General features: G+C 40.9%; 1 protein-coding gene across 5 annotated transcripts in view; it reads left to right on the forward strand.

The window, feature by feature from the left end:
- nsd2 (nuclear receptor binding SET domain protein 2) overlaps window positions 1–17,942 on the forward strand; it is a 149,018-nt gene that overhangs the window by 52,622 nt on the left and 78,454 nt on the right. For all 5 annotated transcript variants that reach the window (XM_043711508.1, XM_043711417.1, XM_043711768.1 and 2 more), the window contains exons 3-5: window positions 1,435–1,606; window positions 14,973–15,142; window positions 16,258–16,788. In XM_043711508.1, the coding sequence (XP_043567443.1) occupies window positions 1,435–1,606; window positions 14,973–15,142; window positions 16,258–16,788 (873 nt within the window). The remainder of the gene's footprint in view (window positions 1–1,434; window positions 1,607–14,972; window positions 15,143–16,257; window positions 16,789–17,942) is intronic.

Genomic DNA, 17,942 nt, shown 5'->3' on the forward strand with positions numbered 1-17,942 from the left:
ATTGCATGCAATTCTGGTCTTCTTCCTATCGGAAAGGTGTTGTGAAACTTGAAAGGGTTCAGAAAAGATTTACAAGGATGTTGCCAGGGTTGGAGGATTTGAGCTATGGGGAGAGGCTGAATAGGCTGAGGCTTTTTTCCCTGGACCGACGGAGGTTTACAAAATCATGAGGGGCATGGATAGGATAAATAGACAAAGTCTTTTCCCTGGGGTCGGGGAGTCCAGAACTAGAGGGCATAGGTTTAGGGTGAGAGGGGAAAGATATAAAAGAGACCTAAGCAGCAACATTTTCACACAGAAGGTGATACATGTATGGAATGAGCTGCCAGAGGAAGTGGTGGAGGCTGGTACAATTGCGACATTTAAGAGGCATTTGAATGGGTATATGATTAGGCAAGGTTTGGAGGAATATGGGCCGGGTGCTGGCCAGTGGGACTAGATTAGGTTGAGATATCTGGTCGGCATAAACGAGTTGGACCGAGAGGTCTGTTTCCATGCTGCACACCTCTATGACTGTATTACTCTGTGTGTTTGGAGGAGGTTTGGGAGGTGAATATTAAGTGGCCGCAAATGTTCTGACTAAAAGTTAATTTTGTTACCTTCACGCCATAATTGTGTTTGTGGGCTGTTGGTAGTCTAAAGTATTTATTTGCACTAAAGGGATAGGGTGGTGCAGGTAGTTTGTAGATTTTGCAGTGCTACAGATCAATTGTGCCGTCTAAAACCTTGCAGTTCTAGTCTGAATCATGATATGACAAAATGACAACCAAGATAGCAGTCTTGCTTCTCATACCTGAAATTATGAGAGTGCATGTAAGAAAAAGTTGTTCAGCCAATTTTAGTCTGTTCCTTTCTCAGATCTTGTGCAATCTATCTTTGTCCCAATCATGTAATCTGAGGGGAATTGCTGTTGAAATACTTTAAATTCTGAACTATAATCCAGAACTCGAAGAATTCAACGTTCTTGCATTTAATGTAAGTTTGTGTTCACCCTCACCACAGAAGAATTCATTTTATCTAGTGAGTATTTTTGTTTATGGGATTGGGGGATGCAAAGAGAAGGAGAAAGTTAATGAGACCAGATTGCACTGGTCATTCGTTTGTTTCATGAAACTATGTTTTGTGTGATTTATTTTTCTCTTTGTTTTTGAACGATTTGTTTATGTGACTGTGGAGGCAAACTTTCGAAATAAAATTAACTGTATTTAGGTCCAGTTCATTGTTTTGCACACCATAGATATAAAATCCATGAAACAAACCAAACCAAGTGTCAAGTGATGCATCAATACTTTGAAATTTACTGTAGAAACTTGTCTTCCTCAAAATACAAGAGGTGAATTAATTTTATAAGTTTGTCATTGCATTTTTTTTGCATTGTTTAAAACAAAAGCTTTAAAGTTCACTCTGGTACATCTATGATATTTGTATCAACAGCCTAAAGAACATCAAGACCATGAAGGAGCCAAATGTGAAGAGACCAAGGATAAGGATGTCCCAGTGAAATATCATGTAGGGGATATGGTGTGGTCCAAAGTATCTGGCTATCCTTGGTGGGCTTGCATGGTTTCTTCAGATCCCCTGTTGAACACCCATACAAGAGTAAAAGGTATTTAAAACAGTAACATTTTTTCAATTTAGCATGGTTTCTCTTTCTGTTGTCCTCCTATCTCTTCACATTTGTCATTTCCCAAGCCTATAGCATGACCACACTCTTTGACTATTTTTATATCTTTGATCCATTTGCTTGCTTGACTCCCCCTAGAACAGTTAGTTTTTGATTTAAAAAAAAATCCTTCCAAGTACAAAGTGTATTTGAGCTAACACCCAGGTTTCTTCATCCTCCTTCTGCCTTGATCTTTTCAGCTAGTGTTAGCCTTTCAGTTTTGTCAAACTCTTGCTGTCAAATTTGTTACTCAGTGTTGATCGTGTGAATTTTGAATTTTCTTCTGGATAATTTGGATTGAGTGCAGTTGTAAGGAGAGGGGTAGTTTTAAATTTATGCAGGGTGGAAGATGGGAGGTTGGCCAGGAATGTTTTTGAATGGTCAATCTTGAGGGAACAAAGGCAAGTGCAGATGAGGGGTAGGTGCAGGGTCAGTGCAAGGCTGTTAGTGAAGCGAAGGATGTTGCAAATGGTTGAAGAAAGGAGAGGAGGAGGCTAGAAAAGAATTTAAAACCTGTCAACAAAGGAGCACTTCAATAACTGTTTAAATCAAGAAAATTTGAAATCACTAAAGTAATGGATTTATTGTCAATATGTTCAGGACTTACAGATATAGAAACATGTATAAACTCTTACAAATTGGAGCAAGAATAGGCCACTGATACCCTTGAAGCTGCTCTGTCATTCTGTAAGGTGATGACTGATCAGATTGCTTCAGAATGCTGCCTCCAGCTAATGGCATTTTACTCCTTGCTTATCAAGAATCTGTCAACCTCTTTGTCGTAAAAATATTGCAAGATTATGATTCCACTGCCTTTTCAGGAAGAGTTGCAAAGATTTAGCCTATGAGAAGAAAGTCTGTCTTAAATGGGTGGCATTTTGTTTTTAAATAGTAATCCTGAGTTCCAGATTCTCTTAGAAAAAGTAACATAATTTCAACATGTACCCTGTCAGTCATTTGTACCTATTTTTCAATCAAGTTCCTTCTTGCTCTTTGAAACTTCAGTGGATTCAAGCCAAGCACATCATTAAACATGTTCCAGGTATGAGTCTCATAAACATTCTGAATTGCTGCCAATGCATTTGCATTCTCTTTTCACTAAGAACATAAGTACACAGTAATCCTGATATAGTCTCACTGATGCCTTGTATAATTGAAGTATATTCAATTCCTCTTGTAATAAACAATAGTCTTCTATTTGGCATTAACGGCCTGTTACGTGCATACTAACCTTTTACAGTGTGTGTGCTAAGCAACCCAGATTCCTCTGCATATTGGAGCATTGCAATCTCTTACCGTTTATGTAAGGTGATTATTTTTATTTTTCTTACCAAAATCGATAATTTTCCATTTCTCCCCATTTATAATCCGTTTGTCAGATCTTTGCCCATTTGATGAATGTGTATACCTTTTCAGCCTCCTTGTGTCAATCAAACAGCTTACTTTCCCACCTAACTTTTTTTTCAGCAAATTTGGTAATCGTGTATTCTGTCCCTTCATCTAAGTCATTTATATAAATTGTAAAAAAAAATTCAAGTCCCATTACTGATCCTGGTGGATCAGTTTGCCATCTCCAGTTTTCGCTTATTGTTTCCTATTTGCTTGATAATGTCTTATCCAATATTTTGACCCCCTTCTCCATGAGATTTTATTTTCCACAGGAACCTCTGTGACAACTTAGCAAATGTCTTCTGGAAATCCAAGTAAAATATATCCGCCAGGTCCCCTTTGTTCACAGTACGTTACTTTTCCAGAGAGCTCTGTTAAATGCAGTTTCACCTTCACAAAAGCATGTTGAACGTTAGAGTCCTGTTATTTCATATTGCGTAATAACTTCTAAATGTTCAGTTATATGGCCTCCAGGTCCCTGCTTTCTATGTTTATCCCTTCTTACCGTTGCTACTTCACAATGTAATGGAACCTTGCCTGATTTAGAGGTTTTTAGAGAACTTGAACCAGCACATGAACTATCTCAGCCACTTTTTTTCATACTGTTATGATTCTAATGTTTTTATTTGATTGTGTTATGGGGCAGGTCCTTGAAATTATCTTGGACTAAGAGGTTCTGTAGTAAACAGTGACCATTACATTGTCGAAATAAGCTCTCAGTTTGAGGGTGAGAAGCTAGAGTCAGAAACAAATACGCTGAAGTTAAACTAGTTCGATAAGTTTGAGGGGTCAGGTGAAGTGGACTGAGAAAGGAGTTTAGCAGAAAAGAAAGTTGAGGAACAATGGCAGATGTTTAAGAAAATAGTTCATGACTCATAGCAAAGAGTGAGGAAAAAGATGGATCCGAGGACGATGATACTTGCCATGCTATATCAAGGAGGTTTTCCTTTTATTATCTTGAAGGCTTTTATCAGGTCATCCCTAACAAATAACAAAGAACAGTACAGCACAGGAACAGGCCTTTTGATTCACAAAACCTGCACCAACAGATCACATCTTTGTAAACTTAAAAACCTTTGGCCGCCACGTGGTCTATATTACTCTATTCCTGGCCAGTCATGTATCTGTCAAGATACCTCTTAACTTTGCAATTATATTTGCTTCTAATCACCTCTGGCAATATGTTATCGGCACTTTCATCCCCTGTGTTTATATTAAAAAAACACTTGCCTCTCATATCTCCTTTTAATTTGTTCCCCCCTTCAACCAGGTCACCCCTCACCATCTGTCATTCAAGCGAACACAAACCAAGTTTGTCTAATCTCTCCACATAACTTATACCCTCCAAATTAGCAGCATCATGGTAAATGGGGCAACCAAGATTTGTACACAACATTCCAAATATGGCCTAACCAAAGTTCTGTCCAACTGCAACATGACTTGCCAATGCTGTGTGTCCCGACCAATGAAGGCAAGCTTACCAAACACCACCTTGACAACCTTATCCACTTATGTTACTGCTTCCAGTGAACTGTGGACCTGTTTAATCTTCAAAATTGTAGAGAACACAAGTCCAATTTGTGTAATACCTCCTCAACCACTTAACCACTGAATGACCTAGTATCATTCTTGTAAACCAACATTGTGTTCTCTCTAAGACCAATATATCCTTCTGAAAATGTAATGGCAGCATTTGCTCACAGCACTTTGAGGTGTAACTGCAGCATAGCTAATGTATCATTTATATTTCACTCCTCTGGATATAAAGGGCAGCATTCTGTTCGCTGCATTGATTTTCTTCTGCTCCTGTTTGCATTTTAAAGATATACGCACTTGAGCCCCCAAGTCTCTTTGGGCAAACTTATCCTGGTTTGGTCCAAAATAAACAACTTCACACTTAATTGCATTGAAATCCATTTGCCACAGTTGCCCATTCACTTCACATAAAATTACAGAAGGGTATCCAATACTGCTTAACTTGGATATGGACTTTTTATGCCATTATCTATGTCATTAATAAATAATGTTAATAATTGAGGCCCAAATACAGATCGTTGTGGGACGCAGTTGGTCACATCTTAATTTGAGAACGTGCCCATTATCCATACTTATTGTCACCTGTCACTCAAACAATTTTCCAGTTTTGTCATAATTTTCCTTAATTTCCGTGGGCCTCCATTGAAGTTAACATCCTCTTCGGTGGGACTTTATCAAGTGCTATCTGGAAGTCCATATAAATAATGTCCATAGACATTACTCTTTTGACTGCCTTAGACAGCTTTTCAAAAACATTGAGATTTTTGTCAGGCATGTCACAAATCTGTGCTGGCTCACCCTAATGCACTGAAAATTTTTAAGGTATCCAGTTACCTGATCGTTGATTATCGACTCCAACAATTTTCCCACCACAGATGTTAGGTTGATTGGTCTAAAATTCCTTGGTTTTCCTCTTTGGCCTTTCTGAAAATGTGGAATGGCATTGAATTTTCTCATCCAGAGGCTGATTCCTGAATCTAGGGAACCCTGAAAGATGATAGTGAAGTTATATTGTCTACAACATGCTGTTCTACTTCCTTTTGTACTTTCAGATGGAAAACATCAGTTCCTGGAGGTTGTACCTCCTTTTTAGTTTAATTTTTATGTTTAGTTTTTTTTTTAATAATTTCCTCATGAACCAGAAAAGCAAAAGATTAAGTTATTGATTATTAGTGACAAACAAGATTCCAAGAGCTTTAGGCTTTATGCACAGGGAAAACTAGCAGAGAGATACAAAACTTAATCAGAAGTGCTCATAGTGTCTTAGCCTTTTTAACGAGAAGGCATGAATGCATGAATGAGCAAGTTTTGACTCTATTTAAGAAAGCCCTGGCATATGGACTACTGTGTGCAGTTCTCTGACCGCATCTCAAATTGCAGTAGACATCAGATGGAATGAGTTGCGGAGCCACCAAACAGTTGTATTACACACAAAATCTTCGAGGAGAAAGTGAGGGCTGCAGATCCTGGAGATCAGAGCTGAAAATGTGTTGCTGGAAAAGCGCAGCAGGTCAGGCAGCATCCAAGGAACAGGGGAACAGGAAACATTGATTCTCCTGTTCCTTGGATGCTGCCTGACCTGCTGCGCTTTTCCAGCAACACATTTTCAGCTATTACACACAAAAGCCTTGTATTGCTTCGAATATCAGAGGTTCAGGGCAAAGGTTTTTAGGATTTTGAACAGAACTAATAGGGTAGATGGAAAGAAACTTTATCAAGACTCAAGATACTAGGGCTATAAACATAAAATCAAATCAACATATTCAAGAGAGAAGTTGAAAAATACTTCATACACATACAGAAAATTCCTGATGTAAAATGTGGTGGATTCTAGGTCAGGTAATAATTGTAAATCTGCAATTAATGGGCAAGTGGATAAAATGATACGAAATTAAGGGAAAAGAATCTTTTTATTCATTCACTCATGGATAAGGATGTCAGTGGTTAAGTCAGCATTTGTTGCCCATCCCTAATTGCCCACAGGGCAGTTAAGCATCAACCACATTGCTGTGTGTCTTGAGTCATGTGTAGTTCACTTCAGGCAAGGGCAGCAGTTTCCGTCCCTAAAGGACATATTGAACCAGGTACATTTTTCCAAAAATCAACAGTGAGCCATGGTCATCATGAGACTGTTTATTCCAGATTTTTATGAATTCAAAATTCATCATCCATTAATCAACCGTAATCTCTCAAAACAATGTAAAGACTCTAAGTGCAGGAACCCAATAATAAGGTACATTAGGTTTTTCAGGCCTTGAGACCTGCTCTGTCACTTGTAAATCATGGTTGAGCTAATGGTAGCCTTAATGTCATATTCCTGTCTGGCTACTGACACCTTCCCTTCCTTGTTTTTCTAAATACTGGAACTCGCTGCTTAACATCATTGCAGAGTGCCTTCACGACTTGGACTGCAACGATTCAACAAGGTGGCTCGCTATCTATTTCCCAAAGAAATTGTGGAGGCATTTTTATGAGTGTTACTCTGTTGCTGTTTAGTCCACTGCAAAATTTCGTTCTGATGTAGGAGGCCAAGAATTTTGAGTGACTCTCGAAAGAATTTGTCTCCGACTCTGCATTGTTATAGACTGCTCATTATTGTAATACTTTAGAGATTTGGATTGATAAGTTAATTTTTACTGTAAATTAACTTGTGTCCAATCATCATAAGTCTGTTTCATAAAATGGACCCTAAAATAGTAGGGCTTGTCTGTTGCTGCTTGTTCAGTATCCATAAGCGTAAGATAGTAATTCTCGTTTCAATATCAAGACATCCTAAGTTGATATATCAGCCTTGCCCTAACCTAGGTCTGAAGATGTTCCCACCTTTATTGTTAGTTTTAAATCTCATTGTGAACTGACATCATTTAATGCAGAGGAAAAGGGTGAGGCAGACAGGAAATGACAGTGAGCAGTGCAGCAATACGGATGGCTTAGCTGCACAAATAAGGAGGAGAAGAGTCCAAGGGCAAGAGTGGAATGTGACTCAGTTGTTAGGGGTGCAGACAGCTGTTACTGTGGTGGCAGATGTGATTTTAGGATGGTGAATTGCCTTCCTGAGGCAAGGGTTAGGGATGTGGGCGGCACGGTGGCACAGTGGTTAGCACTGCTGCCTCACAGCGCCTGAGACCCGGGTTCAATTCCCGCCTCAGGCGACTGACTGTGTGGAGTTTGCACGTTCTCCCCGTGTCTGCGTGGGTTTCCTCCGGGTGCTCCGGTTTCCTCCCACAGTCCAAAGATGTGCAGGGTCAGGTGAATTGGCCATACTAAATTGCCCGTAGTGTTAGGAAAGGGGTAAATGTAGGGGTATGGATGGGTTTCGCTTCGGCGGGTCGGTGTGGACTTGTTGGGCCGAAGGGCCTGTTTCCACACTGTAATGTAATCTAATCTAATCTAATCTAATCTAATGTCACAGGGTGCAGGGCATCGTGAAGGGGGAGTCTTGTGAAATTAGAAAGCCAGCTTTAGATCAGGAAGCACAACCTCAAAAATGACATTGGGAGACCACGTTCCTTTTATGGTGACATGTAGGAATCATAGAATCCCTACGGTGGGGAAGCAAGCCATACAATCCATCAAATTCACACTGACCCACTGACAATCAGAGCAAAATTGGAACATCCAGAGAATGCAAACTCCACAGACAGTCACCCAAGGAAGGAATTGAATCCAAGTTCCTGGTGCTGAGGGGCAGCAGTGCGAATCTTTGAGTCACTATGCCGTCCCATAGAACTTTGTTTGTCGAGGAATGTTTAGGGACTAGATAACAAGGTAAAGATAGCCTTGTAGCAAGTACAAAGGGAGCAGATCAAGGGAAGCCCTTGGAGTATAGAAGGTACACGAGGCAACTTAAGAAAGCAATTAGGAGAGCACATGACAAAAAAAACACTGATGGGTAAAATTCAGAAGAATCCCAAGATACTTTATAAGATTTTATGGGTGGCAGTGGTATTGTTGCAAAACTACTCCTCCAGAAACTCGGCCAGTGTTCTGGGGACCGGTTTGATCTTGGCAAATATGGATTTTGAACTTAGTGAAAAATATATGCAGTTAAGAATTTACTGATGACCATGAAATCATTTTCAATTGTTGTAAAAAAAAATTTAGTTCACTTTTGTCCTTCAGGGAAGGAAATAGGCTATCCTTGTTTGGTCTGTCCTATGTGTGACTTGAGAGCCTATGTGATTGATTCTCAACTGCCCTTACAAATGCATGGCTTGCTCGGCCATTTCTATCCATCGCTACAAAGTCTGACTGAAGAAATAAGAACAGATTGACCACCTGACATCCATCTAGATACTGGAAAAGACCATGTCGAAACAGCCCTATCGAACGTGCAAAGGCCACCTCATCAACATCTAGGAGCTAATGTCAAAATTAGGAGAGCTATCTTGCAGACTATTCCAAAAGCAGCCTGACACAGTTATACTTGTGAAATCATACTTCACAGATCATGTCCCAGACGTCACCATCACCATCCTTGGATATGCCCTGTCCGACTGATCGGTCAGACCCAGCAGAGGTCGCAGTTCAGTGGTAAACAGTTACGAGGGAATTAACTCCAGACCCTATAAAGTCTCATGACTTTAGGTTAAACATAGGCAAGGAAAACTGCAGGTTACCACATACCATCCTCTCTTGTCGAATGAATCATTACTGCACTGTGTTGAACAACACTTGGAGGAAGCTGTGAGAGTAGCAATGGTGCAAAATGTACTCAGGGTGGCGAATTTCAGTGGCTTGGCAGCAGTACTACTGATTGAGCCGGTTATGTCCGAAGGGACATAGCTGCTAAATTGGTTCTGCGGCAAGTCATGAGGGAACCAACAAGAGAGAAAAATATATTTGACCTTAACCTTACCAATCTGGGGCTGCAGATGCATCTGTCCATTGAGTATCAGTAAGGGTGACCACAGCACAGTCCTTCTAGAGATGAATTCCCACCTTCACATTGAGCATACCCTTGATCATGTTGTGTGGAATGATCACCATGCCAAATGGGACGGACTTGAAGCAGATCTAGCAACTTATGACTGGGCATATGGGTTGCTGTGTGTCATCAACAGCAGCACAATGTGCAACCTCGTGGCAAAGCAAATCCCACCACTCAACAGTTTCCATAAAGCCACGGGATCAATCCTGGATCAACGGAGAGTACAGGAATATGAGGCATGCCTGAAAATGAGGTGTCAACCTGGTGGAGCTACTAAACAGGACAACTTGCATCCCAAACATAAGCAGTAAGTGATAGACAGAGTTCAGCAAGTCCACAACTGATCAAATCTGAGTTCTGCAGTCCTGCCACATTCTGTCAAGAATGTTGGTGGACAGTTAAACAACTGACTGGAGGAGGAGGCTCCACAAATATCCCCATCCGCAAAGATGGAAGAGCATAGCACACTCGTGCAAAAGAAAAATCCAACCTGGCCAATTATTGCACTATCAGTCTATTCTCAGTCATCAGTAAAGTGACAGAAGGTGTCACCAACAATGCTTTGAAGAGCACCTGCTCAGCAATAACCTGGTCAGTGACACCCAGTTTGGGTTTCACCAGGGCCAGTCAGCTCCTGACCTCATCACAGGCTTGGTTCAAACATGGACAAAATGGAATTAGGGGGTAATTCCAGGATATTGGCCCAGTGACAGTAAAAGAACAGCCATATATTTTCAAGTCAGGATGGTGATTGGCTTGGAAGGAACTTGAAGGCGATGGTGTTTCCATGTATCTGCTGCCCTTGTCTTTTTCGATAGAAGTGGTCATGGATTTGGAAGTTGCTGTCAAAGGCATCATGGTGGCTCAGTGGTTAGCACTGCTGCCTCAGCACCAGGGACCCAGGTTTGATTCCAGCCTCTGGCAACTGTGGAGTTGGCATATTCTCCCTGTGTTTGTGTGGGATTCTGCCAGGTACTCCAGTTTCCCCTCAGTCCAGAGATGTTGAGGTTAGGTGAATTGTCTCTACTCAATTGCCCATAGTGTTCAAGGATGTGGAGGTTAGGTGCATTAGTTAGGGAAATTTAGGATAGTGCGTCAGGATGGGTTACTCTTGGGAGGGTTGGTGTGGAATTGTTGGGCCAAATCACCTGTTTTTACATAATAGAGATTCTGTGATCTTTGAAGAATTCCTGCTGCACATCTTGGAGGTAGTACACACTGCCAATGACTGTCAGTGTTTGGAGGAGTGGATTGGTAATTGGTTCTGCTGGAGTTGACCTGATTTTTGTGAGTATGACTCTGTCAAGCTGGCTCTTGACTCGTCTGAGACCACTGTCCCAATTTTAGCACTAGCCTCCAGATATGCGTAACAGGACTTCTCAGGGTCAACTGGGGTGATTTCTCCATTGTTGTTTCCAGTACCTCGGTTGCTGCCAGGTGGTCTGTTGGTTCCATTTCTTTGTTGAGACATCGTAGTGATTGATATAACTGAGTGACTTACCCGGGCAGTTGAGAGTCAACCACGTTGCTTTGGCTGTGTAATCACTTGTAGGCCAGACCAGGTGAGATTGGCAGATTTCATCCCTGAAGAACATTGATGAATCAGATGGGTGTTATGACAATTGACAGTGGTTTCATTGTCATCTGTAGATTTGTTGATTTCATATATTTTGGATTCTTAATTCCAGGTCTATTGTATGGTACCTTTTTGAATGCCTTCTAGAAGTCCAAATAGGACACATCTACTTGTACCCCTTCATCCATTCTGGTTGAGATTTCCTTGATAAACGCTTTGTCAGGAATGACTTCCCTTGGAGTCATGATGAAGCCATATTGACTCAGCCCTATTTTACCATGTACTTACAAGTACTCCTGCAAACTCATCCTTAATCATGGACTCCTATTGCAAGGTTTCTGAAGGTTTGTAGCTCAGGTTGAGGTTTAGGGTGTAGGTTTGCTTGCTGAGCTGCTGAGGTCAGCCCAGCGAGCAAACCTACACCCTATGGACTCCTATCTGATGACAAAGGTCAGGTTAACTGGCCTATAAGTTTGTCTTCATCCTTTGTTCACGTTATCCATTTTCCAGTCTTCTATGATCTTCCCTAACTCCAGTGATTCTTGAAAGACAGTCACCAATGCCTCCACTGTCGCCTTCAGAACTGTAGAATGTAGTTCTTCAAGTCTGAGTGATTTATTCGCCTTCAGACCTTTCAGCTTCCCCAGTACCTTCTCAGTGATAGTCACTACATTCATTTCTGTCCCCTGACTTGCTTAAATTTCTGGTGTGCTGCTGGTGTTTTCCACTGTGAAAACTGATGAAAGGTATATATTCCGTTCCTCCACCATTTCTTCATTCCCATTACTATTTCTCCAGCCTCATTTTTCAGTGGTCCAATGTCCACTGTTGGGCCTCTCATAGCTTTTAGATATCTTAAAGAATAAGTTTTGCCATCTTCTTTTTGATTATGAGCTATCTTCGCCTCATGTTTCCATCATCTTCCCACTTCTTGCTATTTTAGTTAACCTGCGCTGATTTTAAGGTTCCCCACTAATCTTCATCACATTGTATGTTTTCTTCTATACTGTCCCTAACTTCCTTTGTCAGCCATGGTGTCTCATCCTCCCTTAGTATGCTGCTGCTTCCTCGGAAGGAATTTCTGCTGTGTCTTCTGAATTATGCCAAGAAACTTATGCCATTACTGCTCCACTGTGTCTCTTCCCCTCCCCTCCTCAAATCAACTCTGGCCACTTCCTCCCTCATGTCTTTGTGGTTACATTTGCTCAGTTGTAAAACTGTTACATCAGGATTCCATCTTTTCCCACACAAACTGCGGGTCTGTCACCTTCAATTCCTTAATCAAGTAGCGAACAAGGTAGACAACAGAGCCTGATCTGTTCACATTTCCAGAAGGCTGTTGATAAGATGCCACACAGGAGGCTGCTCATGAAGAAAAATGCCCAGAGTGTTTGGGGCAGGGTACTGGTATGTATAGGGGATTGGCTGGCTGGTAGAAGGCCAAGACAGTGACTAAAGGGGTCTTTTTGAGATGGCAGCCAATGACAAGTAGAGTTGTGCAGGAGTCTTTGTGAGGACCACAACTATTCACATTAACATTGAACAATTTGGGTGGAGGAACTGAGGGCATTGTTGCTAAGTTTGCAGATGCCCCAAATATAGATGGAGAGGCAGCTAGTTTTGAGGAACCTGGGAGTCTGTAGAAGGACCTGGACTTAGTCGGAGAGTGGGCAAAGAAGTGGCAACTGGAATACAATGTTGGGAAGTATGAGGTCATGAACTTTGCTGGAAAAATAAAGTTGTAAGCAATTTGCAAACCAGGGAGAGGCTTTGGAAATCTGAAGCACAAAGGGCTTGGGAATCCCAGTTCGGGATCCTCGACACTGATTGTGCTGCATCTCCTGAGCTGGGGAACAATGTTTGAGTTGTCATCATCCTTGTCACGGCTCTGTCATCCAGTGCAAGCAATCACTTGGCTACAGACAAGCAGTGAATTCCCAGTCTTGATCTGAAGAAGTGGGTGAAACTTGTAAAAAATTTTCTTTTGTCATTAAGGGGAAATGAATACAAATGTTGGCAGGTTCTGCTTCAGTGATACAGGGAGAGACCCCATCTGGAGTAAATGGTCAAGATGCCCTAGTATCTTTTGAGAGAGATGACAAATTTAATCTGAGGGTCAACACACCTTGCTTTCATTGGGCAGAGCATTGAGTATAGACATTGGTGAGGTTACATTTGGAGTATTGCATGCAGTTCTGGTAGCCCTGGTATAGAATGTATATTATTAAACCAGAAAGACTGTGGAAAAGATTTACTGGGATGCTACCTGGACTGGAAGGTTTGAGTTATAAGGGGAGGTTGGATAGGCTGGGACATTTTACCCTGGAACGTAGGAGACTGAGGAGTGACCTTACAGAGGTCTATAAAATCATGAGGGACATAGATAAAGTAGAGAGTCAACAGCTTTTCCCTGTGGTAGGGAAATCTAAAATTAAACGGCGAAAGTTAAAAGTGCAAGGGTAGAGATACAAGAGGGTCCAGGGGGTGGTCAGTACCTGGAACAGGCTGTCAGAAGTAGTGGTAGAAGCAAGAACAATTTTTTCATTTAAGGAACATTTGGATGAGTACATGTATGGGATATTATGGTGGGAGACAGACCAAATGTAGGCAAATAGGGCTAGTTTAATTGTGAAAACTGGGCAACATTGACAAGTTATCGATGTTTTAGGGCCTGTTTCCATGGTGTGGGCCTCTGTGACTCTCAAGGTTAATATGCAGGTTTAGCTAGCAGTTAAGAAGGCAAATGCAATGTTAACGTTCATTTCAAGAGGGCAAAAAGACCAGAGCAGAGATGTACTTCTGAGGCTGTAAAAGGCTCTCGTCAGACTGCGTTTGGAATATTGAGAGTAGTTTTGGGTCCTGTAACTTTGTAAAGATGTTCTAGCCTTGGAGGGATGATCCAAGGGATTGAGGGCTCGCAGTATGAGGAGGTACTGTGGACTCAGAGTCATCGGTCTTCGGTCCAACTCGTCCATGCCAACCAGATATCCCAACTCAATCTCGTCCCACCTGCCAGCAACCGGCCCATATCCCTCCAAACCCTTCCTATTCATATACCCATCCAAATACCTCTTAAATGTTACAATTGTACCAGCCTCCACCACTTCCTCTGGCAGCACATTACATACACGCACCATCCTCTGCGTGAAAAAGTTGCCCCTTAGGTTTCTTTTATATCTTTCCCCTCTCACCCTAAAACTAAGCCCTCTAGTTCTGGATTCCCCCATCCCAGGGAAAAGACTTTGTCTATTTATCCTTTCCATGTCCCTCATAATATTGTAAACCTCTATAAGGTCACCCCTCAGTCTCCAACGCTCCAGAGAAAACAGCCCCAGCCTGTTAAGCCTCTCCCGATAGCTCAAATCCTCCAACCCGGCAACCTCCTTGTAAATCTTTTCTGAACCCTTTCAAGTTTCACAACACCTTTCCGATAGGAAGGAGACTAGAATTGCATGCAATATTCCAACAGTGGCCTAACCAATGTCCTGTACAGCCGCAACATGACCTCCCAACTCTTGTACTCAAAACTCTGACCAATAAAGGAAAGCATACCAAATGCCACCTTCACTATCCTATCGACCATTGACTCCACTTTCAGGGAGCTATGAACCTGCACTCCAAGGTCTCTCTATTCAGCAACACTCCCTAGGACCTTACCATGAAGTTTATAAGTCCTGCTAAGGTTACACAGCTTCATCGCAATATTGTGGAAATTCAAAGCTTTTTAATGCTAGTGTTTCTTTCAAGTAGTACTTTTGGATATTCTTTTAAATCAAAGATTAGCAATGATGCAGTATGAAATTTTGTTAATTTTGTATTCTTGAACCTTATGCACTGTTGCAATATAATTTGCAATCAATTTTCTTTTCCTTGAACAGGTCTGAATAGGGCCATTTGTCGCCAGTACCATGTCCAGTTTTTTGGAGAAGCCCCAGAAAGAGCCTGGATCTTTGAAAAGAGCATGATACCTTTTGAAGACTTTCAACAGTATGATGAGTTAGTTCAACAAAGTGCCAAACATGCAAGCTCCAAGGCAGTGAAGAATAAGGTAGAAAATCTCCTTGAACAATTTTAAATTGAGATGTGAATGTGTGTATTGGCTGTAGTGAATTGGGGATTAATGCTGAACAAGTTTTGTTCCTCATGTTCTTCATAGATTTGTAAAATATTTGCTTTTTGCCCTTGCTTTCAGCACTGAGTTTGTAGTTCTTAACTCCAGTGCAGCATTAACTGTAACAACTTATTGTCACTATCTCGAATAGCAGTTTTAAGAAATAGTTGTTAACAATACCCAGTTTGGATGATTGATCAAACTTGACTAAACATCCAAAATTGGTGTTAAACTGCAATGTGAATATCTCTTTTTGGTTTTGTTTGAAACATAATTCACCACAACTTTCTGTTTTAACTGTTGAAACTGCTCACAGTTGAAACCCTTTTAAAAAATTTTCTTCATTCTAAATTTCATGTTTTGACATTAGGTAATCATGAATATTGATGAATAAACATTGTCCTTTCTCTTTGCATTTTATTTCTCCTTTGTTTTTCTCCTATCTTCTTGCCACCTGTTCTCTTTCATGTTTTGCTACCATCAAACTCTTCCATTCCTATTTCTCAGAAACACTGTAAAATCTATCTTAATTTCTTTTCTCATGATGAACCATTGTGATAAACGGAGAACTGTAATTGCATTGTAGTGTGAGAAGTATAACTTGTTCCATGAATCACTCATAAAGTTGAAAGATGAAGTTGAGTCTTCAAAATGATCTCTGTGCCATATAGCTGAATTCAAGTCCCTGCTGTGTTTCAAGCAAAATCTGCTTCAGAATTAATTTTGTTCATGATAATTAATCATGCCTGGAGTCATTTGTGAATATTATTTGCTGAGTCTTTTCATATTTACACTTTGTGGTTTACATGCTTCTTGCTGCAGTATGTTTATTCCTGTAATATTTTGTTTCTGTGTTGAAATATGTCCTTTGAACAAAAGGGCTTCCAAGTCTTTACAGATGTCTGTGGAATTAAATGCGCAATCGTTCACGTTACGATATTAGCGTGTTTAAAATGAGCGATGCACATTCCATCCTAAGCCGATCTGAAAAAATTCTTTGTCATTTCACAATATGATGTGTCTTTTGAGAATGAAATAATTTTGTTTTTCAGATCCTAAAACCAATTCCTGCCAAAATCCGTGGTCAGTGGGATGTGGGGATTGCTCAAGCTAAAGAAGCATTGACAATGACCCTTGAGGATCGAAAAGCTAAATACACCTTTTTGTATGATCATGATCGGCCACTACTGCCACCTCAGGTTGCAAAGGAGGCTGGGGTTCCAGTTGAATTTATAGAGGATAGGAAATGGCCAACTGAAGAATTTCCAAGTATCAAGGAAAATCTTGCTGACAGTAAAGGACGGAGGAAAAGAAACAGCAGTGCACCAAATAAAAGGCAATGTTCAAAGCCATTTGAGCCGAAGACCCCAGCAAGGCAGTGTGTAAATAGGACTGTAGATTGTTTTGATGGTTCTGCACAAGATCACTCAATTGACAGGACATCTTGTAGATCATCAGACTCTGAGAGTGGTACTGGTTCCCCTGTGGCTAAGAGAAAACAAGGAGCCTCCTCTCAGCGGACCAGGAAATGTGATACTGCCTTCGCTCAGTTCATGGCTTTTTGTCAGAAACATCGAGATGAGGTTTGTGGTTTAAAAGTTTGCTTGGCAAGTCAAATTAGATAAAGTCTTGTATGCAGACTTGTTTTTTGGTGAATTCCAGATCAGACTTATGCATTGGTAGTGGAACCGAGGTAGGCAGTAGCAGAATATGCGATGAATAGTGTTAAAAACTTGTGTTTAAACTGTGTTTAAAGGCTGCCAAGAAATGCGGTGAATTGTGAAGAAAACATTGTTATTCGAAAAATTAATTTTGAAAAGAATGCTAACTTGTGTTTTGCACAAAAATGCACTTCCTGATATCACTTAACCTGAATATGATTATTAATTGTACACAATTTTGTTTCACTTTGTAACATGGGTATTGCAGTGCACCACATACCTTTAATGGTGAAAAGAAAATACTGTAGTAAGTTGCTTCTATTTGAGTTATGTTGGGAATAATTAGTCATTTAAGATTGCATGTGTGGGTGAAATGTCATATATAACTATAGAATTAGGCCATTTGGCCCACCGAGACTGATCCACTACATGTGCATGGCTAAAATGTTTCCCAACCTGTTCTGCTTTCCGTTATCGTTCATCCCCTTATTAATCAAGTACAGTCTATCTCTATCTTAAATGTACTTGGCGCTCACAGCTCTCTGCAGCAAGAGTTCCGCAGATTCACCACCCTCTAGCTAAAGAAATTCCTCCTTATCTCAATTCTAAAGGATTATCTCTTCATTCTGAGGCTGTGACCTTGGGCCCTAGTCTCATGGAGTGATGGAAACATCTTCTCCATTTCCACTCTATCCAGGCTTCTCAGAATTCTGTAAGTTTTAATGAGATCCCTGTTCATCTTTCTAAGCTCCATCAATTACAGACCCAGAATCCTCAATTGTACAAAATTTTGTTTCACTTTGTAACATGGGTATTGCAGTGCACCATATATTGCAGTGCACCACATCCCTTTAATGATGAAAAGAAAATACTGTAGTCTTATGAGAGCTCTTCATTCCAGGGGTCAGTCTTGTGAACCTCATCTGCAGCTGTCCAAGACCAGGACACGCTTTCTTCAATACAGGGCCCAAAACTGTTAGTCATATTCCAAATGATGTCTGCCCAAAGCCTCAACAGTAGATCTTGTATTCTAGCCCTATCGAAATGAATGCAAACACTGCATTTGCCTTCCTAAC

The sequence above is a fragment of the Chiloscyllium plagiosum genome, chromosome 1 (assembly GCF_004010195.1).
Source record: "Chiloscyllium plagiosum isolate BGI_BamShark_2017 chromosome 1, ASM401019v2, whole genome shotgun sequence".
In the NCBI taxonomy this organism is placed as follows: domain Eukaryota; kingdom Metazoa; phylum Chordata; class Chondrichthyes; order Orectolobiformes; family Hemiscylliidae; genus Chiloscyllium; species Chiloscyllium plagiosum.